Source organism: Notechis scutatus, chromosome 5 (genome assembly GCF_049901735.1).
Source record: "Notechis scutatus isolate UNSWTSFEM ecotype Mainland chromosome 5, rNotScu1.2, whole genome shotgun sequence".
Lineage (NCBI taxonomy): Eukaryota > Metazoa > Chordata > Lepidosauria > Squamata > Elapidae > Notechis > Notechis scutatus.
In genome coordinates, this window is record NC_142013.1 from 24,456,364 (window position 1) to 24,482,395 (window position 26,032).

The following is a 26,032-nucleotide window of genomic DNA, read 5'->3' on the forward strand; positions in this document are numbered from 1 at the left end:
AAGTTGTAAATCGATTTTGATGCAGAAATTTTTTATCAGCCTTCTGATGAGTTGAAGTGCTAAATAACACAGGTTTATGGGATACAAATTGGGTGGTCAAGAGTTTCTGTTTTTGCAGGGAGAAAGAGTGAGCCACAGGTGAAGTGAACACTTGAGTTTGGACTGGGCTATCTGACTTCTTGTTTGAGCAGTAGCCATCTGCCAAAGAAGATAGCTCAGGGGTGGGCAAACTTTTGGCTCGGGGCCGCATTGACTTTTAAAATTTGACAGACGGGCCGGGTCAGCACAAGATTTTTGGGAATCGCCCCCTCACCCTTCCCCCTCTTCTCCTCCTTCCCCCCCTCGGAGGCCCCTGAGTCAGGAGTTGCTACCGCCGGCGCGGCTCCAGCGCGGCTCCAGTCCCGCGTTGCCTCGGGAAGGGAAAGGCAAAAAGGAAGAGCCACGGCGGTGCTTTGCAACGGGAGCAGCGGCACCGGAGGCTCAGGCTCAGCGGCTCCTGGTTTTGCCTTTTCCTTCCCAAGGCAACGCAGGACTGGAGCCGCACGGAGCTGCGCCAGCGTAGCAACTCCTGACAGCCCCAGCTGGACACCTGAGCGGAGCCGGGCGAAACTGCCTGTTGCTGCTGCCGGAGCACCGCCGGGTCACCTCCTCCAAGCAGCCTGCCCGCCCGCCGGGCTTCCCCTCTGCCGCGCAGCTCGGGGCCAGGCGCGGCGCCCGCGAGTTAAAGGAAGCCGAAAGTTGCTGGGAAGTTGCTCGGGTGCTGGGAGCAGGCTTTTAAAGTGCCGCCCGAGCAAAGTTTAAGCAGCCCGCCCGCCCGCCGGCGGAACCCTTCCTGCTCCTCGGCGGGAAGACGCTCCAGCCTGCAAACTTTGCCTTTGCAAAGCCCTGGAAAATGGAGCAACTTCCCAGCAACTTTCGGCTCGTTTTAACTCGTGGGCGCCGCGCCTGGCAGAGGAAGCCCGGAGCCTCCTCAAGCAGCCTGCCCGCCCGCCCGCCGGGCTTCCCTTCTGCCGCGCGGCTCGGGGCCAGGCGCAGCGCCCGCGAGTTAAAAGGAAGCCGAAAGTTGCTGGGAAGTTGCTCGGGTGCTGGGAGCAGGCTTTTAAAGTGCCACCCGAGCAAAGTTTAAGCAGCCCACCCCGCCCACCAGGCGGAACCCTTCCCGCTCCTTGGCGGGAAGACGCTCCAGCCTGCAAACTTTGCCTTTGCAAAGCCCTGGAAAATGGAGCAACTTCCCAGCAACTTTCGGCTTCCTTTTAACTCGCGGGCGCTCGCGCCTGGCGGAGGAAGCCCGGAGCCTCCTCCAAGCAGCCTGCCCGCCCGCCCGCCGGGCTTCCCTTCCGCCCGCGCGGCTTGGGGCCTGCGCGAGCGCCCGCGAGTTAAAGGAAGCCGAAAGTTGCTGGGAAGTTGCTCGGGTGCTGGGAGCAGGCTTTTAAAGTGCTGCCCGAGCAGGACCGCCGAGCCGGGAAGCGGGCACCAAGGCAGGGCAAAGCTCCACCAGCAGCGGCCTAGCTTTAGGTGGCTCCAAGCAGCCCGCCCCGCCCCGGGTGGAACCCTTCCCGCTCCTCGGCGGGAAGACGCTCCAGCCTGCAAGCTTTGCCTTTGCAAAGTTTAAGCCTGGAAGCCCTGGAAAAAAAAGGGGATCGGCGGGGACTCACCTTCGGAGAGGTCGCACTCGAAGGTGATTTCGAACTCCCAGCCGAGGCCTTTGCAAATTTCTTTTCTTTCCTACCCTAGATCGCTCCACACTGTTTTGCAGCTTTGGGGCCACGCGGCACAGGGCAATTACGCCACGCCCAGCGATTTTTTTCAGGGCGGGCCGGATTGGACAGACCAATGGCAGCAATTTTTTTTCAGGGGCGGGCCGCATTGGACAGACCAACGGGCCGGATGTGGCCCGCGGGCCGTAGTTTGTCCACCCCTGAGATAGCTTGTTGTTTTGACTGAACTGATATTAAGTGTTACCGGCAATGGTTAGGGATGGCTAATGGAAGGTCTAAAAGATAGTGGAGAGAATGTTCTCAGTTGTGTTGCTATATTCAAAATTGGAATGCTTACTGCCAATTCTTGATATTTAAATAGTATTTTTAAAAATAGGGCAATCCTGTTGGGTTCTTGTTTGGGTGTCTTTTTAAATGTTATAAACACAAGACATTAAATATACCTATCGTTTTTAGAAAAAACAAAAATGTTATTTGGGATGGTAATTTTAAATTAATTGCTGGCACATTCTTTGTAACCTATCACGATTTGTTACAATTTCCTTTCAAAAGCTTAACAGTCACATTATGTTCAGTTCTATTTGATTTCTGTTAACTGGGAATTCATAGCAGTAGGTATTTGAGACATGTTAATTTTATGTCTCATTAATTTTTAAAACAGATAAAGGAAAAAAAATACTGCGATCCCATGCTCTAACAAGGCAACAGATACGTGGTCTACAAGATGGTGCAGAGCTTTACGAAGCAATTATTAATTCTGCTGATCCATCTTACATGGAGGTAAGTTTTTTTAAACAATGCTAGAAATAGTCATTCTATGAATTTTTGCCTTTTGCCAGAGGGCTTCAGTTAAAAAAAACACAATAAGTAGAGGGGATAAAACAAAGGAGGCACAGGTGGGGGAAAGCAGGAAGTCAGAATGACCCCCCCCCCCAAAAAAAAGAAAAAGAAATGGTGATATTGAGAGAAATTTCACCCAATATTTTAAAGAAGCTACATTTCATCCATTCTTATAAATATTGGGAAATTTAATGAGGACAAGTGTATATATAACTAAGTTTATTTGCTACACCAAAATGTTTGGGGGGGGGGGAGGGTAGATTCATTGTTTGAAGTAGCCATTTAAGTTCAACCATGAATGTATGAGCTTGATTGTATCAGTTCAGTGCCCATGACAAATTTAAGTCTGTGTTCTTGTAGCCGTGATTGGATAGAATATTAGTACTTGATTTAAAAGTAAGATCCATTAAATTCAGTACAAAATATTGGTATTACCTTTAAACTTTCATAGGCTTTTGATTACATATCACAGTGACTTGGGCTTGGTTCTTCTCTATAACTACTCCAGAACTTAGAGTTTTACTGAGCTCAGGCATTTTATCTCTTGGTTAGGTTTTTAAAATGTCTCCAAATTATGATTTTTTAAAAAACAGGCTACTAGATTTTGATGATTTGTGTTTTAATATCTGTGGCTATCGTTCTGTTTGTATGGTTTCATAGTAATCTAACAAGAGACTTCAATAGCAGGAAATATAATTTGTAAGTGATACAGTAGTAACAAAAGTTTTTGGAAGTCATTCTATTTGTATAAATCAGTCATTCTTCAAGAATAGACCTTGCTATTTTACATCCAGTGGGCCATATCTGACTCTTTGCCTGTCCCTGTCTAGTCCTGTTCAAAAATATAGGGCTGGTAGACCAAGCAGATTTTAAAATGGGCCATGTGTCAGATTCTATAACATTTTCTACCAAAAAAGTTCAAAATTTCTGTATATAAACATTATAAAATAAAAAAATTAACAAGAATTTATGACATGATCACTTTATTTTTTGATGTGTATATTTAAAAACACGAATTGATTACAATAAGAAAGTGAAAAAATAGAAAGGCAAGTTAATTGGAAAAGAAGTCTAAAAAGAGTCTTTTCCACATCAAGAGGGCTATTTGAAAACCTTTTTAATTATGAGAATAAAAAGTGCTTTTTGGACATTTTAGTGTTGCCCATGCAACAATGACAGTGAAAGTAATAATGATTATTACCCCCAAGGATACTTTAATTTGGATTCTTTCACTGAATAGGAAATTGAAACTGATGGGTGAATAGCTGTTTTTGATTCGGGTTCTACTTATAGCTAAATAGATATGTATATGATTTAACTGGAAAAAATCCATTTGATAGCCAAACGTTCATAAATTTAATATTCCATGTTATAATTGAAAGGGGGCTTATTTTATGTTTCCCTTTTGTTAAGATCTCTAGCTGCAGTTTTACCACTGTTTATTGCAGGGTTTTTTCAATGAAGAGCAATTAAAAGCCTTAAATAGTCATAGACAGATGGTCAATGATAAAAGGACAGCTCAGATAGAGGCAGAATTCAGGAAAGCTGTGGAATCTGCTGAGCAAGAGAAAAACAGCTCCTGCAGAAGGGATGTATCCAACATAATCAAGCTACGAATTGTAAATTATGGGACAAAAGAAAACTCAAAAGGTAAATATGATCTTAATCTGCTGTGAAAGGCATACTGACCATAAATATATGTAACAATATAGTACTTAAGCAATGATTTATTCAATTCAATTTAGTTTATTACAATCATTGACCAGAAACCAGAACAAATAAAAACTCAGTAAATGTACAATTAAAAATTCTAGTATGAAACAATAAATAACAACTAAAATCTATGATAAAATCCAGTCTGTCCGTTATACGTGGTCTAACAAGATGGTTAATTACAATCTCTGCAATGTGTCCAACCCCCCGCCCAAGTGGGAGACTCTACACCATTTCTGACAAATGGCAGTCCAATCTCTTGAAAGTCTCAAGTGATGGCGCTCCTACAATTTCCGAGGTCAAGCTTTCCATTGGTTGATTGTTCTCACTGTCAGAAAGTTTCTCCTTATTTCCATGTTAAATTTCTCCTTGTTCAGTTTCCATCCATTATTCCTTGTCTGGCCTTCAGGTGCTTTAGAAAATAGCTTGACCCCTTTCTCCCTGTGACAGTCCCTCAAATATTGGAAGACCGCTATCATGTCTCCCCTGGTCCTTCTCTTCACTAGACTAGCCAAGCCCAGTTCCTGCAACCATTCATTGTATGTTTTAGCCTCCAGTCCCCTAATCATCTTGGTTGCTCTTCTCTGTACTTTTTCTAGAGTCTCAACATCTTTTTTGTAATGTAGTGAACAAAACTGGATGCAGTACTCTAAGTGTGGTATTACTAAGGCTTTATAGAGTGGTATTAGTACTTCCCTTGATCTTGATTGTATCCCTCTGTTAATGCAATTTAGGATTGCATTAGCTCTTTTGGTTGCTGCTGCACACTGCTGGCTCATATTTAGCTGGTTGTCCACTAAGACTCCAAGATCCCTCTCACAGTTACTGCTATTGAGCCTGGTTTTACCCAGACTATATGTGTACTTTTGGTTTTTCCTGCCTAAGTGTAGGACTTTACTTTTCTCTACATTGAATTTCATTTTGTTAGATACGGCCCAGTGTTCTAGTCTGTCAAGATCCATCTGGATCTTGAGCCTATCTTCTTGGGTGTTAGCTATTCCTGCCAGCTTAGTATCATCTGCAAATTTGGTAAGTTTCCCTTCTATTCACTCATCTAAGTCATTAATGAAGATATTGAAGAGTACTGGGCCTAAGACAGAACCTTGTGGCACCCCACTGCTTACTTCCCTCCACGTAGACTTAGATCCATTAAGGACTACTTGTTGAGTACGGTTTGTCAGCCGGTTGCGAGTCCATCTGGTGGTGGTGCTATCTATTCCACATTTTTCTAGCTTACCAAGAAGTAGGTTGTGGTCTACTTTGTCGAATGCCTTGCTGAATTGATTGTATGTCACCCCTTGATGCATTATTTAACTGTAGCACTATGCAAATAGTAACATTTCTAAAAGTAAATTTAATTAAGATCTGTAGCACAGATATGAATAGATATTAAGTGTAGTTTTTGTTTATTAAGAATAAAATATAGAGAGGCCTCGACTTGGCGACCTCAACTGGGACCAGAACTTCCATTACTACACAAGACACACTTGATTTTATAACGTTTTTGCCACAGTTATTTAATAAATCACACAATCATTGAGCAAATCTGGCTTTTCCCAATGACTGCTTGTCGGAAGCCAGCTAAAAAGGTCACAAATTGAGATTGTGTGACTCTGGGATACTGCAGCTGTCATAAATATGCCAGTTGTCAGGCACTCAAATTTTGATCCCGTGATCTGAAGACACTGATAGTTGGGCAAGGACTGCTCATAAATCACTTTTTCTCAGTGCCGTTATAACTTTGAATGGTTGCTAAACAAATGGTTTTAAGTTAAGGACTATGAGTATGGTCAATGACCAGCAAAATTATTTTTTTAAAGATGCACCATATTGTTGTCAAAATACAATCTGTATTTTTAATTCTAATCTTAGAAGTTATACTGAACATCTGGCGTCCACCCTCACATGTTTGTAGCCTCTTAAAGGAAGGAGGACGATATAGAATTTTTCAGTTATCTGCATCTCACTCCAAAGGCAAGCTGAAAACCAACAATATACAGTTAACAGCTACCAAGAAAACCCAGTATCTACAACTGCCAGTAAGTGTTCTTTAAGACCTAAAGTGAGCTACTTAAGTTACAGGTTTTACACAATTTTCACTATGTTATTATCCATAATGCTATTAGGTTTCTCAAGAAAGTCTATTACAAGTTTACAGACCAAGGGAATGTCTGGTATATGGTAAACTAATGGACCCCTCCTTCCAACCAGCTTGCTCTGAAGTGGATTTGGTGGGATATATAGTTTGCTTGACAAAAAGAGCAGGTATGTTACATGTTGTAATCACACTTATTCCTTATATATACGTAATTATGTATAAGTTCCAAATTGGTATCTTTAAAGCCATTTTTTCTCCCAAACTGAAATGTAGAAGTTAAAATTTCTTTGTTGAAGTTTCACACAAGCGATGAAATAACCCACCCCATCACCTGGGTAAAATGGATACATTCTGCCTTAGTTTATGTAATATGGTGAAAAATCACTGGGCTTTTAAAGTTTTAAATTAATTGCAATATATATTTATTGCAAATTTAAATTGTCTAGGTCTAGTTACGAACAGAAATCATAGAGGCATTATATAAACCAATCAATTAAAATTTAATGTGATCATGCACCTGCATCAATATAAATCAAGGATTTCCATTTACAAAACCTAATATTCTAATGGTGTGTGAGGAAACTGATTTTTAACATTTTCCCTTCTACTGTCACTATACCAAGCTCCATCTAACAGGTGTGATATGCCATGGACCTGTGTTTACTTTCTTTAAATCGGGTTTCATAACAGCTGAAAATTTAAGCCACAGTAGTGTTATGCATAAAAAAGAATGGGGTTACTTTCTAGATATCTGGTGTTCATTATTATATTGCTTTTCACAATTGTTTAAATTGTATTCGCTTTTCTTTAGCGGGAATTGTGCTACTGACCTTTCAATTTTGTAGAAATTAAAAAATACTAATTTGATGGATTTGGGGAGTAACAAAGCAGAAACAATTTGCTTCTTCGGTCCATTCTTAAATGAACTGGGTTATCCTTAATGAACAGCTGAGTTAGAGGGCAGGTCAGTAGGATTACTGGGTAGTGATGGCAGAATGCAGTATAGGGGAAAGGGAAGGCATCACAGGACTTGTTGATCACTCTTTTTTCCCTCGCATTCCTACTGCAAATAGATTATAATTTTATATCGGTGGTAGCTGGGAATAGAGGAATTTTTCATTTTGAACTTCAACATGGCCAATATGTAAAATTTAATATTAAGCCCAAGTTGTATGTTTCATTTTTACATAGGTTTTTCTACATTGGTATATTTGTCAGATGAACATCATAATATAATAGCAATCCAGATTTGTACAGATCTCAAGCAGCTTGCTATTGAAGATATAATCATTCCATCTGTATTGATCTCTGCAACCAATCTTCAGTGGCGACCTGAGTTCAAATCAGATATTCCCACCCTATTTGCTGGAGAGCTTTCTGCATTTTCTTCAAACCCAAAAGAAAACCATCTCCAAGAAATATTCAAAGAATTTAAAAATACCATTGAGGTAAAGTTACTTATTTCTAAAGAGCAGTTAAGTACATGCAGTGGACACATTACTTTTTTGTGATGCAGATTAAAACAATAGCATTCCACAATTGAGTCAGTGTCTACATCAATTTTTTTCAACAACCTTCCACATTCCCCTTTGTGAACACGAATCGAAATGCTGCAGTCCTGCAGATAGTCCTCGTTTAACAACCATTTGTTCAGCAACTGTTTCAACTTATGACAGTGCTGAACAAGTGGTAGTTACGACTGATCATTGTATTTGTTGGTTGTAGTGTACTTGTGGTCATATCTAGGTGCTTGATGCCCACAATATCAGTGTTGCAGTGTCCCACAGTCAACTGAACACCAATTGCAACCACTTTGTCAGTTTTTCACAAGTAAAAAGTATGGGAAAGCCAAAAGGAGTTCGGAAATGGTGACCATGTGAGGTCCTCACTTAAAAGACCATATTGATGTGATTAATAGCAACTCTAAATGCTGGAAATTGTGTCACTAAGCAATGAGGTTGCATTCTGTGATGCTTTAAAGCTGCAGCATTTAGCAACTGAAATTCCAGTCCCAATTGCCATTAAGTGAGGACTACCTGTATATATTTCATTATTTAAAAAATCCAAATATGTTCTTTTGGCAACTCCTGACATTCAAAAATAAGGTATTAGTTGCATACTTCAAATAATTTCAGAAAACATGTATTGATACTACACCTAAAATATGTGTTATTTCAGTTTTTGTTTGGTTTTTAAGTTGCTGTTCACTCCCCAGAGTTGTATGTCAAGTTGGATAGCCATATAGAATTAAATAATTTAATAGTTACAATGCAAAAATATTGTTTTTGTCTTGTAGAACGATGGCTGCTTTAGCAAAGATGCACAATACAAAGTCATTAATTTGCTAAAATCAGATCCCTTGCAGTTACGTAATTTATCTAAAATATGTGGCTTGGATCTTCCCTGGAAATCTGATGCAGGAAATAAACAAGCAGTAAGTTTATCAAAAGAACAATTTTATAAATGCTGTTCAAAAGTAAGTTATTCTACGTTCATTGGATTTCCTATCAAGAATGTCAATTAAAATATTTTAGGGCATTTTGTAATCCTATATAGTCACTGCTGAGAATTCTAAGGCCAGGATTGCTGTCTTCTGATCATTTCCTAAGATTGCTTTGAAGGAAGTTATTTTAAAAGCATACATATCTAAAGAGAAAGGCATTATTTAGTTCAAATGTTCTTAGTGAGTAAAAGTAGCAACAATTAAATTTTTGTTGTTTTTTTTAGATTACAGTTCCCAACAGTGAACTAAGACATCAAAGTCCTTTGACCATTGGAAAGTCAGACATAAGACCATCCTTTTTTCTTGGATCTGCAAAAGTGACACCAGGTTTTCAAGAAACTCCAAAGAACTGTAAGAAACGAAAGGCAATGGATCTGCTCAGTCAAGTCCCTTCCCCTCCGTCCGTGAAGCCAATCTGTGCATTTATTTCACCATCTCTAAAAAAAGCATTTCAGCCCCCTCGAAGCACTGGTGCCCAGAGCAAAATAATTAAAAAAACTGAAAGTAAGAATAACAAACACCTGCTGCTAAAGTTAAATGGGACTGATTTTGCTCCTGAAAGCAATTTTGTTGCTGATGAGGAACTTGCAATGATAAATACCCAAGCCCTTTTAAATAATTTTTCAGAAGAGCAAGGAATTATATCTATGGGTGACATCACACGTGTGATATCCAGCACATGATGCAGTTTTTTTTACAGGCTGATTACTCTGTCCAGCCTAGTAATAATAAAAATGCATCAGGGTAATGCCAAAGAAAATTAATTCCTACAAAGGAAAACAGAACTAACAGTTCATTATTATGTAGGAAATGTTACAGAGGCAAATAGAGGTTAACATAGTTTGTATTTAATGTGTGAATTGTCTTTTAAAACTCTGAACATTGTAAATATTTGCTTAGATTTGTTTATTACACATTTTAACTCAAAACAAGCATTTTAAGACACTTCAGTAAGAATAACTTGCAAATTCCTGATATGTAAGCCACAGGTACATTCTCAGAAGTTACGAGTTTCAAATTTTTATTTCAAATTTAAAGTTTTCCAAATATTCAATGCATCTTATATTCAAAGTTAACTTTTGAACAAGGCTTAATAGAAGAATACATAAAAGGGTTGCACAAAAGGATTTTCCTTATTTTCCTTTCCTAAAGATGTTCTATAAGTGGCTATTCTAAAGTGTTATATGAATCAGAAGTTGTTAAAGGGACTAGTGCCCAAAATTTTATGAACAGGCCTGTGTTGTTTTATCAAATTTGAATATTAAAATAGGATCAAATTATCTTTTCCCTAAAGAGGAAGGAAAAAAACGATCCCTCATCCTTTAATATTTACAAATGAGAATATCACCTGATCTATAACTTATTTCAAAAATATTTTCAGGGATCCTTCCACTAACACTAGGGAAATAAATATAAATTCTTGTTGCCAGAAACTGAGTTCTGCAAAAAGATACTATAGTATTATTACAGTGATCTCTAAATCATAATGACAAATATGTCCCTGAACACTAATCTATCTTTATACACCAGTAGAAAACTATTACAGTAAGCAGTTTTCAAGTATGACTACAATGATCATTATCTGTATATATTTTTGTTTGTATAAAGTAGCCAAAATTTCGTAATAAAAGTATATAATATCCATGATAAGAGTTAAATGCATTGCAAACAATATGTTGAATTCCTGGCAAATTTAATTATATCTTAATTGTTTGATATGCTTCACAAATTTCATTGGGTCTTGGGGTGCTTAAAATGGAGCCTATTGCTAGATTAGTCTCCCTAAAATACAATGAACATTTTTTTAAAAAATAAAGTTCTAATTTTTAAAGAACATATAGAAACCAGATCAAGAGAAAATAATCCAGTTTTTGCTATTAAAGTAAAAAGGTCTTTAAACTTTTCAGAAGAAAAATCTTATTTCAGTCAATACCAACTGTAATAATTTTAATATTTTGGTTTTAGTCAGTGTCTAGTTTTTAACATTTATGGTTTCTAGACTCATCTAAGTTTATTACTTAATAGGAAAGTTGACGTGCATCTTGCTTGTTTCATAAAGACCAAATTCTACAAAATTATCATTTTTGTAGAGTAAAATAAAAAATTGCTTTTTCTTTGTCCTGTTTTATGATAGCAAGTTACTACTAGATCGTATAAAACCCATCAGAACTAGGAATTCAAAAATAGGAATCTAATGAAGCACCTCATTTCTTTGAACAACACACTGAATAGGATTTTTTAAAGAGAAAATTAAAATTTGAAAAAAAAAACCTACATACTGTGGATACACATTTTAAAAACAGAGAATCTGAAACACAGAAACCATAGGGCTTAAGAAACAAGATCATTCTGAGGATTTCACAAATCTATACTGGTTTGGGGAGCAGCTTCAGGTTTACTTATCCTACAGCTCAAAAGCTTCACCCACACCCATTCATAACATTTTGGTTGATTCTGGTTCTCTTGAAGGCTTAGGCTTTTGATACACTGGATAGTGGTAAAGGCATAAATAGAAAAGGTTTGCCATTGGATTAGAGTCCTATTTTTAGCCTGAGTGAAAAAATCAAACACATTTATGGCTGCTGCTACCACAGAATTGCTTTTCTTAATGTATGAAAATATCTCATATATCATAATTAGCATTTTAATGCCAACAGTCAACATGGTATTTGGCTGACATATGTAAACCTAAATAGGTGCCACCCTGTAATTTTTTGGGTGAATACAAAGCCTAGTATGAAAATGGTTGCAGAAAAGAATAAACTAAAAATGTGAAAAAGCAACAATAAGATTATGATTGTTTAAATCATTTCTTCTATAATTTTCTTTAAAATCTGCAAGAATTATGGAACATCAAGTTTAAATGAGTTAAAACCTACTTTCGTTCAATAGAAAAATAGAAAATTGCTAATAATCTAAAACAATATACAAATTGATAAAAATCTATAAAATCCCACTAAAATCTCCCACTAGGTCTCCCATTAAAATCCTTCAATTTCATGACCTATTCATTCTGTTGTTCGAAAAAGCTGAATTCGGACGAGAATAACGTCCAGAATTGCAGTATCTGGCTGGTTCTTCAGAATGAAGCACTGTATGGAAGGTAACATTATGCTCATATTCATCTTTCATCCATCGTATTTTCTCAAATGGAACACCATGATGATTACGTCTATAAAATAAATGTAAAAATATGTCAAAGAAAGCATGAGAATATTAATTGCCCCTGATCCATGCATTAATTTTTCTTGTATGTGGTTTTGAAAAAAAAAAAATCTAGAACCTGATATACGGTAGATTCAGAAGGCAAATTTCCTATATGTACAGTCAGGAATTAGTCCATTAAATGCATATATGGGTATGGTTGAAATATGATTATATACTCAATAGATCAATAGACTCCCTCCCTCTAATACTGAACTCAACTACATCCAACACCTATGCGATCAAACTGGGGAAGGGTCCTTTTCAGCAAAGTAATTCCCAGAATCACAGAAGAAAAAGGCTCCAAGTTGAAGACTGAATTATATTTTTAGTAACTATGGGATACTGACTAGAGCACAGATGTCAAACTTGCCGCGTCATGTTGTCATCTCGTGACATTTCACAATGTTTTTCCCCTTTGCAGAGCTGGGGTGGGTGTGGCCTGTGCGCGGTGCATCCGGCCCACAGGCCACTAGTTTGACACCCTTGGACTAGAGGTAAGGAAAAGGGCCAGTTGTCACAACAAGCCTCTAGGCAATTTAATACCGTGTTTCTCCAACAATATGCCCCCCAATAGGAAGACCCAGCATGTTTTCTAGGCATAAAATGAAATTAAGCCCCTCCCCCCAAATTTAGGCCTAGTTTAAAGCATGCGAAATTGGGGGGAAGGCAGGGGGGAACTTGCCATTAGGAGTGCCCCACGGGCAGCTACGCCTCACCATCAGCCGCTCCTAACAGCCAATCATTGTGGAGCATGGAGGGCTCTCACCCCCACCAAGCGCCTTTGCTGCAGACCCGGGTCAGCAGGCGGATGGCATCGCCGTGGAAGCATTTCAGCCACTTCTCGGGTGGGGGAGCTGCCTCCGTAACTTCCACGGTTCCCGCCGCTGCTGCTGTTGATATTGGAGACAGCGCTGGTGAAAGAGGGACAGCTGCAGCTTGGCCTGGGCGCTTGGAATGCAGGAACGGGCTGTGCACCGGGATTTTTGTAAACTTGCAGAGCCCGAGGCTGGAGCACCAAGGGTAGCAGCAGCAGAGACACTCGCTCGGCTCTTCTCATGCCCACCCAGCTGCTCGGGAATAAACCAAAACGCAGCGTGCGGCGCTCCCAGGTACCTCAAAATGTTTCTTTCCTGTTGTTACGGGCACGGGGGGAAAGCAGGAGCGACTTAGACACTGTTGTTGGAGACGGCGCTGGCGAGAGAGGCGCCAGCACCGGTGGGAACCGTGGAAGCTACAGAGGCCTGAGAAGCGGCTGAAACGCTGCCGGCAGACATCCCCGCCCGCCCACTGACCCGGGTCTTCAGCGCTTGGTGGGGGTAAGGGAGCCCTCCACGCTCCACCATATTGGCCGTTAGGAGTGGCTGGTGGCGAGGCATAGCTGCTGGTGGGGCACCCTAGGCGAGGGTGCACGGGGGGGGGAGAGAAAGAAAATCCATCCCCCAAAAGACGACCTAGCCGTTTTGGGGGGGCTAAAAAAAAAAAATAAGACCCGGCCTTATTATATGAGAAACACGGTATGTTCATTATAAGCACATCCAAAGTTGATCTACTGAAGAAAGGAAGAAAGTTATCAAACTATCTGAATGAACTTTAACATGAGTTTTCAGAATATTTTTGTTATTCTAGTAAAAAAAACATATCAATGATGATTGGCTATAGGAAAGAACCCCAAATAAAAACATGTTACAGGAAAAAACCATTTGCGTTCTTTTATAGGATAAGAAGATAAACAATAGGTTTAAATTATACAAAGGCAATTTCAGATTAATTTTACGCAAACATTCTGGGTAATAAGAATTGTTCAGCAATGGAACCAATTGCCAAGAGAAGTGATGTGATTTGCTTCACCAGATAGGAACCATCAGATTGTAATGTTTTAATTTAGATTCCTGCCCTGAGCACAGGGTTGAACTCAGTGGCCTAAATAGTCCCTTCCAAATCTATGAATATAATGTTCCCGATGTTGCTTTGTGTGAGATAACTTTTTACCCAGAAGAAATAAAATTCATGCTTTCTCAATTGAAGCTTTTGCTCCTAACTTTCTCACTTTTAGATTAACATAGAAATTAACATTAACAAGATCATACTTCTTCAGAAATCATGCCAAATAATTATTAATTTTAAAATAACATTTAGTTTTTCCCAGATTTCTTATTTTTCAAATCCCATGTTTTTAATTATTGCTGCATACAGCAAATGTTTGCTAGTTGCAGATTGCTCTATTTACAATATATTTTCAAACACTGAAAAGTATGTTTAAAATGGGATATAAACTCCATTTCTGACTCATGAGATATAGTACCTACATGGCAATGTCTTCATTGTAGTTTCAAGGTCACTACAAGAAACTACACTACTACAATACATAAACAGGATGATTATGATCTCCAACTAGACTAGTAGAAGCCAACTTTCCTACATACTGTTTCTCAGGACAAGCCTCTTGCCAAAATCAGGATTCAAATCAATCAGTGATTACAACAATGGTTGACTGGTTTTTCTAAATTTGGTTGTAAAATGTACCTAGCTAATTCCCGAACATGGAACTTCCAACGTGTATCTGGCTCCCGAAATATAACTTTATATCTGTTTTCAAGCGCCTGATTAAAGAAAAACAAATAATTATGTTACAATTTTAAAAAATCATGTTTTAATTATTAAGCAGTGTTTTTCCATATTTTTCTCTACCATGAGGGAGAAAAAAACATCAAAGGTTTGAGATGCACAACACATTTAACCTGATTACTGAATAAACCCAATACACCGATTAATAAACTGCATGCCACACATTGTCACCAAAAATTAAAGTTAAAAATAACATGTTATGTGAATGTAGCCCATATAGCAACATCGGACCTGGTTAAGTAGGTTGCACTTGCTTCTCAAGCATGTTAATCTTCACTATCCAAATTTTAACTATCAAAAAAAAGAGTGGTGGTACCCTTCCCACATTTTATGAACGCCTAAAATGACAATTTATTTGGCATGAATCCAGAGCATACAGAAAAGCCCCCTATTTCTTTTTCTTGAATGATTAATTCAAGTTGAATTTCTTCAACCAGCACTTCCTGAAAGGACTATCCATGAAATAATCACTTAGAGAGTACTAAATTCTAAATGAAATGGGCATTTCCAGGCTAGTAAAGTCGGCAGATTTACTAATCTAGTCATACCTACTGCTATTGGCTTTGATGGATTGACATTAGGCAGGCCAGCCTGCTGTTACCTAAGCACATCATTCAGGATTGCAGACCCAGGGCAAACTGTGCTGCAGGAGAAGGCACACTACAGCTGATTGACTTCTAATGTTGCTGGGAACTTAGGCTGTAAATACAGAGATCACTATGAATGCCAGTGAGAATTCTGGTGTATATTTTGGATATACTTCAATGGATATGGATATTCTGTGCATTCTTTTGAGTGAGACTGAAATGAGTTAAGCTTCAGGATACATTAAGTTTTAACTGTTTATTTAACTTGATTGCAGGAAATACGACTTCAGCAATAGAGTGGTCAATGTCTGGAATACTCTACCCGACTCTGTAGTTTCTTCCCCAAACCCCAAAAACTTTAACCTTAGACTGTCTACTATTGACCTCACCCCTTTCCTAAGAGGCCTGTAGGGGGCGTGCATAAAGCGCACCAACGTGCCTACCGTCCCTGTCCTATTGTTTCTCTTATTTTATTTTTCTTATATGTACCCATTTCATGTATTCACAACTATGTATACATTTATACTTATTATCTTGTAAACAATTGGCAAATCAAATAAATAAATAAAAATAAATAAATATTACTGTTCATGCAAGAGTTAAGCAATAGCATTTTTTGCAGCAACGTAACACTGCAGATAGAGGTCCAGCAAAAAGCAACCTGAATGGAAGACTGACTTTTAAAAGATCCTTTTTTGCTTTAACTTGCTTAGTAGTAGAGTGGTAAGCTATATAAAAAATAACTACAAGGAATAATTCTTTCCATGGCTGCCTAAGAGCCTTACTTTCAACGTTTTGAAAAGAACAATAAAATAATCTGCCCAATTCTTTTGTAGGTTGGATTTTCCTTTTTGAGTAGCATCCCATCTAACCTTGTATTCCTGGGATGAAAAACAAGGAAAGTTTCCATTGTTTTCAATGACTAGAATACTTGAAATATTTTATTAAAATACAACAAATTATATTCTGCCAAACAAAGGATTGTTTTGTTGGAAGTATAAGCAAAATATGTTTTGTAACCCACACACATTTATTATTTATTCTATTTCTCAGAATTATTCAAGCATGACTATACTATTCATGCTTTTCCTAATGTTTCCTTCCTGTAAATTTCAGTATGATTTTTCTAATTACTTACCATTAATTATATGACTTTTCATCATCAATGTATTTTAAGACAGCAAACAAAAAATCCAACATTGCTATTAGTTATCTCAAGGACTTTAAAATATCGCTTCTTAAGAAGCAAAACTGGTTAGACATGCAGTAATCTGTAAAGTGCTCTCAAAACAGACGGTTGTGAGCTAAGAATATTGAAACAGTTACCTGTTGATACTGTACGTGCTGTCAAAACTATATTTAAAAAAATGAGTGGAAATTTGAATTAGCAGATTTTTTGAGAATTACATTCATAAGCAATTTTTATTACTAAGAGGGGCACAGATTCTATTTAATTGGTGTGCCAGGCAGCATCTATTTTTTAAGTCACCAATATCACTAAACGGACAAAAAGAAGTACTTCTTTACACAAAATAATTAAGAATTCATCACCACAAAACACAGTGATGGCTATTAATTTGAAAAGGAAATTTATAAATCCATTGAGGTCAGGTACCAATTGCAAAGGAATACTGGAAGGCATCTGGTTGGCCATTGAGTGAAATGCAAGACTAAAAGGAGCTTAGACTATGCTTGCTAAATGTCCTTAAGCACCTTCAACTGGTATTTCACTCAAATTATTTGAATGCTAAGTTAGCACCAATGGTAATGCAACAGAAGGAAAGCATAGTATTTCTTACAATCTGCTGTAAACTGAAAGATGGTCTGTAGCACTATCAAAAGGACATACTTTTGCCTCTACAAAGTCCTTGGTATCTCAGTTAAAAGAGCTTAGAATGCCAGAAAGATCTGTATTTTAAAAGAACAGCTACCAATCAGAAAGTATCTGATAAGCTAATGATTTGGCTCAATATAAGGTAATTTCATATTTGAATTTAAAAAGTGATTGCATTGATTGCAAGGTTTATACTGACCTAGAAACAAATATTCCACAAGCTGGAACTATGCTTTCAATGTCTCCATAAAGCGACATTCCTTTAAAACTGTGCATGATTCCCTAGAACATTCTCAATTTTAAGAAAACTAGCTAAATGTAACCTAAAAAAGAGAGGCTTGATTTATATTGGATAGTGTAAAGATCTATTACCTGCCAGATGCCCATAAATCCCATCCAATGTATTATAGTTGCAATATTGCCAAGTTGGAGAATGCAGTTCAAAGATTTGGACAAAGAGTTGAACAAGAATTCAAGGAGAGGAAAATGGTATTTGAAAACATTACAGACATTACAGATACTTGAAAATTTCCTCCCTAATTTGATAACTATAAGGTTACAGGTTTCTTTTGAGCCCGCCCTTATTAAGAATTACAAAGAAGTCACAGTATTACATACCATTATCGCATATGGCTTCATTTCCCAAGCATGGATGTTGGTATTATCAATTATAATTGGGGATTTCCCTTTCTTCATAGCTTTACGTGCTGTAATACAATAAGGTTTTAGTAAGTGAAATTAGTTATCATTTATCTAGATAATTATATTAAATCCTTCAGATAATAAAAGAACTTTAGATTTCCAGGGCCTGTGGCACAGTTGCAAATCACTAAGCTAGGAGAACCTGTTTGGGGGATTGACTGCAACAGAAATATTGGTTATTTACATTACAAATAAGTATGAGATATAATTAGTAAAGGACTTTCAAGAAGCAGGGTTTTATTCCTTTCATATTTTTTAGCATTATATTTTCAGCTTATTTCCCATATGCCGTGTGTGTGTATGTGTGTGTGTGTGTGTAGATAGAACTGTGTGAAATAGTCCTGTACACTTTACGACATTCTTTTGGATAGGCCATTGATTTTATGATATTTTGTGCTAACTGCTGTGCAAATACTGGTGTTTTTTAAGTGAAAAGCATAAGCTTTTTGCAATTTGGTGCTGTTTGGATGGGGATTGTGAATTTTCTTACATGCTTACAATGCATGCTTACAATGACTATGAAAACAGATTAACTGATGCATACCCAGTGGCATACGTGTTGCAATCACTAAGGCCGATGCTAGTGTTTTGTTAACATTTTTATTGTTTGTGACCCTGAAAAGGACCGTTTAGGTAACCAAACATGGTTACTAATATTAAATTGGTCAGCCCTTATTGCTTATCACCAGGCAGCATCACTTCGGCATAGACTGTATAAGCCTTTGCACGTGATCTTTGATGACAATGTGGTGCCAGGCTGCAATAATGGATTCAATCAGCTCCTGCTTGGTCTTCGGATGCTTCTTGCTAATTTCGTAACCAATCTTACCCCACAAGTTCTAAGCTAGAAAATCACTGTCCCTGCATTTAAAATCAGAAAGTACATTGATTGCTGATAAAAAAAACCAACTACTTCCTGTTTTGGCAAGCTTCGTTTTTAGGGTACAACACAGAGATAGGCAGTCTTTTTTGTAGCATGTATTAGACAATTTTTGATCAGGTAAGAGTTTATGATGCCAAAATAATATGTTACATCTTTTTGCATGTTTTTTTTTCATTTCAACACGTGGAATCTAGATTTCAATGCAATCTAGATCAGTGGTACTGCAAAAATAGGTCTAAGAAGCTGCTTGACTCCATACAGATCACAGTTGTTTCCCAGGATGTAGCAGGAAATGTTTGTATTGTTAACTGTAAAGTACCCGAATTAACTGCATTATATTGAAAAGAAAATAGTGCAAAGATAATGTATATTGGTAGTCAAAATAGAAATGGAATGAACTAAAAAAATTAAGTTCAAAACAGATCTTTAGACCCAGATAACACTTCAAACCCTGGTATATTTTTTGCCTCTCTTCTAGGCTCATGTTTCCAGATGGCCATTTCTGTCCTACAATTTATCAAAATGTTTGGGAAAGGGGAGAGGTCCATGTTACTTTTCATCTACTTCTATCCATTTTTCAATATCCTCCTAGAAGCCATTTGGAAGTTATCATAGAATTGGCAGTGGGAATGATTTCTCAGAGCAATGCCAAACATCATAATGCAATGTAGTCTTTAACTTCCATAGCAGACAGTCTTTAAACAGTAAGCATATCAACTTTCACTTCAGAATTAGGCTTATTCTGTTCTTAATTCTAGTATGTGATTATTCTACTCAACGTTTAGAAAGCCACTTTGATAGAGCAGATAAAGAAGAACGTTAAGGAGAACCAGTCATACGTGCCTCTTTCCTGGTTCCACATATGTGCGTCTCCCAAACAATCAGGATTAAACTCATAGGTGCCATCTTCTGTGATGAAATACTCGTCAGTACTAAAAATGACTGCATTAGGAAATTCATGTTTCAGTTGCCTGACAAGCAAACAAAAAAGAACAAAGTGCTGACTGGTTATCATCACTGGATCCAACATGATGTCACAAGAGAAAAATGTGTGCCACCACTTTGAAAATGCCATTTGGTGCAACTGTCAAATGCAATACTTTTGCAATTACTTGAGCAAACAAATGAATTTTTATAATTTACTACAGCTACATTAATAGCAGGTGTAAAATCTAAAACGCCTCTCCCCAAAGTTTTCATGTTGCTATCAGAGGTCATCCAATTTGCTGCCTGATTATTACTGTAAAAATTGTGAAAATCATTCAAGTGGTTTCATTCTGGAAAAAGGTGAAGATGGAATTTTTCAGTCCCGATGCCATGAATTATTTGGGTGTTTTAATCATCTTATGTTTCTATATTGTTATGATGTGTATTCATTTTTGTGAGGCACCGAGAGTCCTTGGGATTATGCTGAGGTATACAGTGTATTTGATTCATAAATAAATTTCTGAATCACCGTGTTTTTATTTGTCCTGTGCACAATAAGAGTAAAAATAACTTCTTAACTTGGATGATTATGATCTAAAATACTCAGTATTTTAAAAGTAGTCCTTATCACTGATTTTTGTTCATAAAATAGTCAGCAGGCTATCTCTGAGCAGGAGGAGTTCCAAATTAAACAAAAGAAGTAACTTCCTTCGCATATCAAGCAACCAAGTGTGTCCAATCACACTTGGCCAATAAAAAAAATTCTATTCTATTCTACTCTACTGAAACTCAGTACACAGGAGATGTTTGTGTGTGTGTGTGTGTGTGTGTGTGTGTGTATAAATAAATATAAATATAAATATAAATATAAATAATATAAATATAAATATAAATATAAATAAAAACAGAAACGGCTATGAAAGCCTGACTCACAGACAAACACAATACACAAGCCTGATGATGGCAGATGAGATTCTGCCCAAACGTTGCTACGACTTTAAAAGCACAACTATAATAACGTGGGAAAATACCCGAACAAAGCATTTGCAAACTAAGCTGACAAAAGCAGATGGTCTTTTATTTCAGGACAAATGTACATTCAAAAGAATTAAACTCCATATGCAATTCCTTTCTACAAGTTGAAAAAGCTGTGCAATGTAATCTTTACAAGTCTATCCAGAAGCAGAATTGAGATCGAACACTTCTGAGAAGCATCAAGTTGGAAGACTGATATCTCACAATTCCTAAGTCATAATACTAGAACAAATAAATAATCAGCATGAAAATCTACTTGGGGAGATGAAAGTAATAGCCCCACATAGACAGTATTAGGAATACCAACACATATCGGTTGAGTATGCTAAGTTAAAGTGTTATCTATTCTGGGCATATATTTGCAAACCCAGATAACTGCGGTATAGTTAATAAATGATTCTTAAACAATGGTTTAGTACACCCAGGTCAGGATGCTGATTCTGCTGGATTTCTGAGGCATGATTCACTCTATTTGAAGGATACAATGCCAGTTGAAATTTTATCCTATTTAAAGGGTCTTGCAAGACTGGTATGTCTTCATCTATGACACAGCAGATAAAGCACTGACCTTGGATGATATCAAAAAAGCTAAGTTAGTCCATGGGTAGGAGATTACTATTTGCAATTTTAAAGGGAGATAGTCAGGGACAATTATCTCCTCCCAAAAAAGTTCAACTCAATAATCTGATTGAATCTAAATTTGAATTGAAATTCAAATTTAATCTTGATTAGTCCCATAAATTCAGCTAGATGTCTTGCTTGACAAGAACCCATCACAGTAACATTTATTTAACAGGCTTAGAAAGGATTTGGAGGTCTTCTAGTCTAGTCCAATCTTTTGATCAAGTAGGAGACAGGATACCATTCCAGGCCAATGGCTGTCCAATCTCTTTTTAAAAACCTCCAGTGAGGGAGCACCCACAACTTCTTGGGGCAAGCTGTTTCACTGATTCATTATCCTCAGTGTCAGGGAATTTCTCCTCAGTTCTATGTTGGTACTCCCCTTGATATGTTTCCATCCATTACTTCTTGTCCCTACCCTCATGTACTTTGGAGAATACGTTGAACCCCTCTTCTGTGTGAATCCTGGAACACTGCTATCATATCACCCCGAGTCCTTTTCTTTAAACTAGATGTACCCAATTCATGCAATTCTTCTTCTTATGTTTTAGCCCCCGTTTTCTGTTCTTTGCACTCAAGTCTCAAAATCTTTTTTCTGTCATGGTGACCAAAACTGGACACAGTATTCCAAGTGTGGTCTTACCAAAGCAGTATAAAATAGTACTAACACTTCACATTATCTTTATACTATCCCTCTGTTGATGCAGTCTAGGGCTGTGTTGGTTTTTTTGGCAGCTGCAGCACATTGCTGGTTCTTAAGTAGTTGTCCACTAGAACTCTGAGATTACTGCTATTGAGCCAGGTACCACCTATTCTATACCTGTGTCAGGTCCCATATATATCAATAGTACTTAGACTTATACACCGCTTGACAGTGCTTTACAGCCCTCTCTAAGTGGTTTACAGAGTCAGCATATTGCCCCCAACAATCTGGGTCCTCATTTACCCACCTCAGAAGGATGGAAGGCTGAGTCAACCTTGAGCCTGGTGGGATTTGAACTGCCAAATTGCAGGCAGCTGATAAGTCAGCAGAAGTGGCCTGCAGTACAGCATTCTAACTACTGCGCCACCTAGGCTCTGTATTTCTATAGGGACAGTAGTATTCTCCTGGGAGGGGCTCTTTATCAAGTTTCTGTTTCTATTTCCTGCATTGCTTTGCTTTAACTTTTGGGGCTTTGGGAGGGGGAGGGAATGTGCCTCAAGCCAGGTGCTTTATCTCGTCTCTAGAGAAAAGCAGCAACATTGCCTTATCACCTTCTCAGCCTGGGTTTCTCATAATATCTTTACATTTGGTGATTTACTGTTTTTAAGCAGGAAACTTAATTCCTGCCTAGATCTCTTGCTATTACCTTTCAATAAAAGTTTCCGTTTGAAACTTTTTTCTTGAGAGGATTGGAGAGGCAGGACATTACAACCTGGCTATTTGGTTGTTGTTGTATAAAAATTCCTTTCTTAAGTTAGTAGTACATGTTTTATAAAGATTGCATAGCTTTCTTTTCAGGATGCATTAAGGTTTGGCTTTTCTTCAATGCCCTTTTCCATTAGGGATTTGAGATAGAGGCCCCCAATACTTATCCCTACATTCAATTATCCACATGCCTTGATTCTGTGTAATACTCTTCCAAAATGCATTCCATTTTGGCATAGAATAGAAAATGAAAATTAAATTTAGGGCCTGTTCTGTCTTTATAATTGCTAAACAGAACCACAGACCTTTTTCATTCAAATCCTGAAGATTAGTACACCTGAACTGCAGCAGCCAAGTATACAGTCAAGGGGAAAATAGCAGCACTTTCAATTTGTCAAATTTTATGGAGTTACTTTTATGCTATGCATTTCCAGGCATTTTTTTCTCCATACTTTTTTCTCCCTTTTATTTATTTAAAATCATCACATATATATGGATTGCATTATACTATCAATGAAATTTTTAATTTCATTGTACACATTGTGCATTGACAATAAATGTTTGATTGAATTGATTTAGGTTGATTTGTGAATATTTGCATAATACTGAAATATCAGTTTGGTATGTGCTGATGGTTTTGTTTATAACATTATTTTGTTATTAAAATTATAGATTTTGTTCGGTAAGTAAAGCAAAATAATTTTTGAGGACTGTTTTTACTTAAATAGAGCCAGTATTAAGATAAACCTCAAATTACAATTCTGTTACTCATCTTTTAAATCTGCTGCTTGTTATGCTTCTTCAATTTAGTAAACAAGAATTAAAACCAAGTGTCAATTATGGAACTTTCCAGAATTAAAAAAATAAACAAACACTTATCTGAAATTGACAGGCATTATTAGTGCATGACAAAATGTACACTTCCTTGTATACAAACAGTGACCTTTTGGTATGCATTCAGTGTAAAATATTTATGACAGTTATAAAGTAGCGGCTAGGTGCAGAGAAACAATAGCCGGGAGAGGATTCAGCTGCCAATCTAAAATTTAAATAACATGCAGAAAAGATATTAACGAATTTCACTGGGCTCAGCACTAAAGTATTGTATAAAATGGAAAGAATAAACATTCCATTTTCACAGTGCATTCTCACAATCACGTCTCCAAACCAGAGCAGGTAAAACAGATGTAATTTCTAACAAAGACACAGGTGAGTGGGAATTGCCCCTTCCGATAGTTGCATAGTCTGGGGAAAAGTCACACACCGCCTTAGGGCAACCCAGACACAGCAGTGACAACTTTGCCAAATAAGTTCTAGAGTTTGAAGAATGGATGGCACATAAATTTCAGCTAAAAAAAGGCGGCCGTTCTCATCGACCCTCCTAGCTACGGCTGCTTCCTGTTTACTAGCGCCTCGTCACATTTAGGCTTTCTGTTGGTGTTTATCACCGTAGCGTAGACCTAAAGTGGAGTTAGAGTACAAGGGACACGGGTGTCGGAGGGCAAAGTATCCTCCTTTCCATCACCCACTCTTCCTATTCTTCTCGGCTTTCCCTGACTGGCTCCGAGTTCTCTCCTGGCTACCATTAATGGCCCTCCCCACCCCCAGCATTGTTGCTTCTTTAAGTTTAAGATAATACAGTCCACCAGAGGAGGGGGGGGGGAGGGACGCCTAAAAAACGGAACAACAGCTTCTTCCTTGTCTCACCCAGCCAGGCGACTTAATCGCCTGCCTCGTTATCAACCGGAGCCAGGCGGCTTCGGCTGGGCTTCCTGCACTGTCTTCAACCCCAGGGATCAAATAGCTCTTGGAGACCCTCGAGAGTTGCTTTCCGCGTCGCCCGGCGCCCCTCCGCCCCCCGCCCCAAGCGGACCCAGAACCCGGCGCGACCTCTCGAAGGGCTGCAGCTGGGACAGGCTTACCTGGCCAGAGTACTTTTGCCTGAGCCGGGCAGGCCGCGGAGCAAATAGAGGCTTTTGCTGAAGCGGCGAGCTGGGGGCCTGCCTTGCGGGCGGCGGGGCTGCTGGAGGCTGAGGCCCCCGAAGGCGCGGACCAGGCTATCTTCCATAGCGGCGAGACGGCGGCCGCAGCTGCAGCTTCCTCATCTCAGGCGACTGTGGAGCCTTTCGGAGTCACCTGGTGGTGTTTACACTGCCCTTCGGCCGCGTGACTTGAGATGGGCAGCGCCGCCCCGCCCCGCCCCGCCCTCGTTTCTCCGGAGCAGAGTGAGGGCCGAGCCAAAGGAGCCGGCCGACAGCGAAAATGATGCGTCGGAAGGCCCTCTCCGAGGACGGCTCCTTGGAGGGAAGGCCGGCGCGTTGGCCCTTTTGCCGGGAGACTAGAGTCGCTCCCGGCTAACTAACGTGTCAAATCCCACGCTGAGGAGGGCCCTGCTTCTGCCGATCTCAATCTGTCAGGAAAAAGTCCAGTCCGATGGGGGGTCCCGCGAAGCCAGCTCAGTCACGATCTGTGGGATCACGCACTTGAATGGGCTTGGCGCTTCCCCCCCAAGCAATAACCAGGCAGCGGTTGGCTTACGATAGGTTGGGCAAAGCGTCTGGATAGGATTGCAGCCTCCGATAGGCGGACGTTGGAGCCGCCAGCTCTGGCAGCAGAAATCCGGGCAACCATTAGGTGGCGAAGAGAGTTTTCTTTCTGGGGAGTGAAGACCCGCTCCGGAGACTGGCTGAACTGTTAAGGAGCCCCCGAAGAGCATAGCCATACTGGCTGAACGATTTTGCCTCAATTGCGTGCAATTGTCACATTCTCTGCCATCGGACGGCTGCTGGTATCATAAGCTAATTTAATTTAGCGATGCCAGTTTTGAATGTGTTATTGGCAATTAGTACAAAACGTCACCCGGATTGTTTCTCTGTACATGTCAATTTGCACAGCTAATCTGTATGCAGTTTGTGTCGTTTAATCCTAGAGTTTATTTTTCCCCATGCCGATCAATTCGTCTTTTACCTCCAAAATGTTACACACAGTATGTAAATACAACATTTTAAAATATCCACTGGTTATTTTGCAATTGATGAGCTTAGTTATCTCTATCAAATATTTGGAATTGGATTAGTTTGAGTGAGTGGATGGAAAAACAAATAAAGGTTTTCTTATTACTCAAGACTAGTGAACATTTAAAACATTTTGTTATATTTGTTATACAAATGTAGTTGGTGCTGTAACAAAATAATATTCATTTATTCAGAATTGGTAATTTCTTCTATTTTAGAGATGAAAAATTATTTAAAATATTACTATCCGACTTCCAAATGATAAATGTAAGAGTTTTAGTTAGTAGTTATATGTTCTCATATTGGCTCTTGGTAGA

The 26,032-nt window shown here is 38.7% G+C and overlaps 2 protein-coding genes across 2 annotated transcripts in view; one reads left to right on the forward strand and one right to left on the reverse strand.

The window, feature by feature from the left end:
- BRCA2 (BRCA2 DNA repair associated) overlaps positions 1-9,698 on the forward strand; it is a 45,238-nt gene extending 35,540 nt beyond the window's left edge. The window contains exons 21-27 of the mRNA XM_087966344.1: positions 2,380-2,498; positions 4,007-4,208; positions 6,144-6,310; positions 6,398-6,536; positions 7,561-7,817; positions 8,666-8,803; positions 9,097-9,698. Of these exons, the coding sequence (XP_087822470.1) occupies positions 2,380-2,498; positions 4,007-4,208; positions 6,144-6,310; positions 6,398-6,536; positions 7,561-7,817; positions 8,666-8,803; positions 9,097-9,555 (1,481 nt within the window). The 3' untranslated portion in view covers positions 9,556-9,698. The remainder of the gene's footprint in view (positions 1-2,379; positions 2,499-4,006; positions 4,209-6,143; positions 6,311-6,397; positions 6,537-7,560; positions 7,818-8,665; positions 8,804-9,096) is intronic.
- Positions 9,699-9,700: 2 nt separating this feature from the next.
- Positions 9,701-24,819, reverse strand: N4BP2L1 (NEDD4 binding protein 2 like 1). Its single transcript, XM_026675017.2, has 5 exons — positions 24,624-24,819; positions 19,554-19,681; positions 17,744-17,832; positions 14,603-14,679; positions 9,701-12,044 (listed from the first exon to the last, which is right to left on the reverse strand). Exons 1-5 carry the CDS (start codon positions 24,767-24,769, stop codon positions 11,870-11,872), a joined length of 615 nt encoding a protein of 204 aa, XP_026530802.1. The 5' UTR covers positions 24,770-24,819; the 3' UTR covers positions 9,701-11,869.
- Between the last annotated feature and the right edge of the window lie 1,213 nt (positions 24,820-26,032).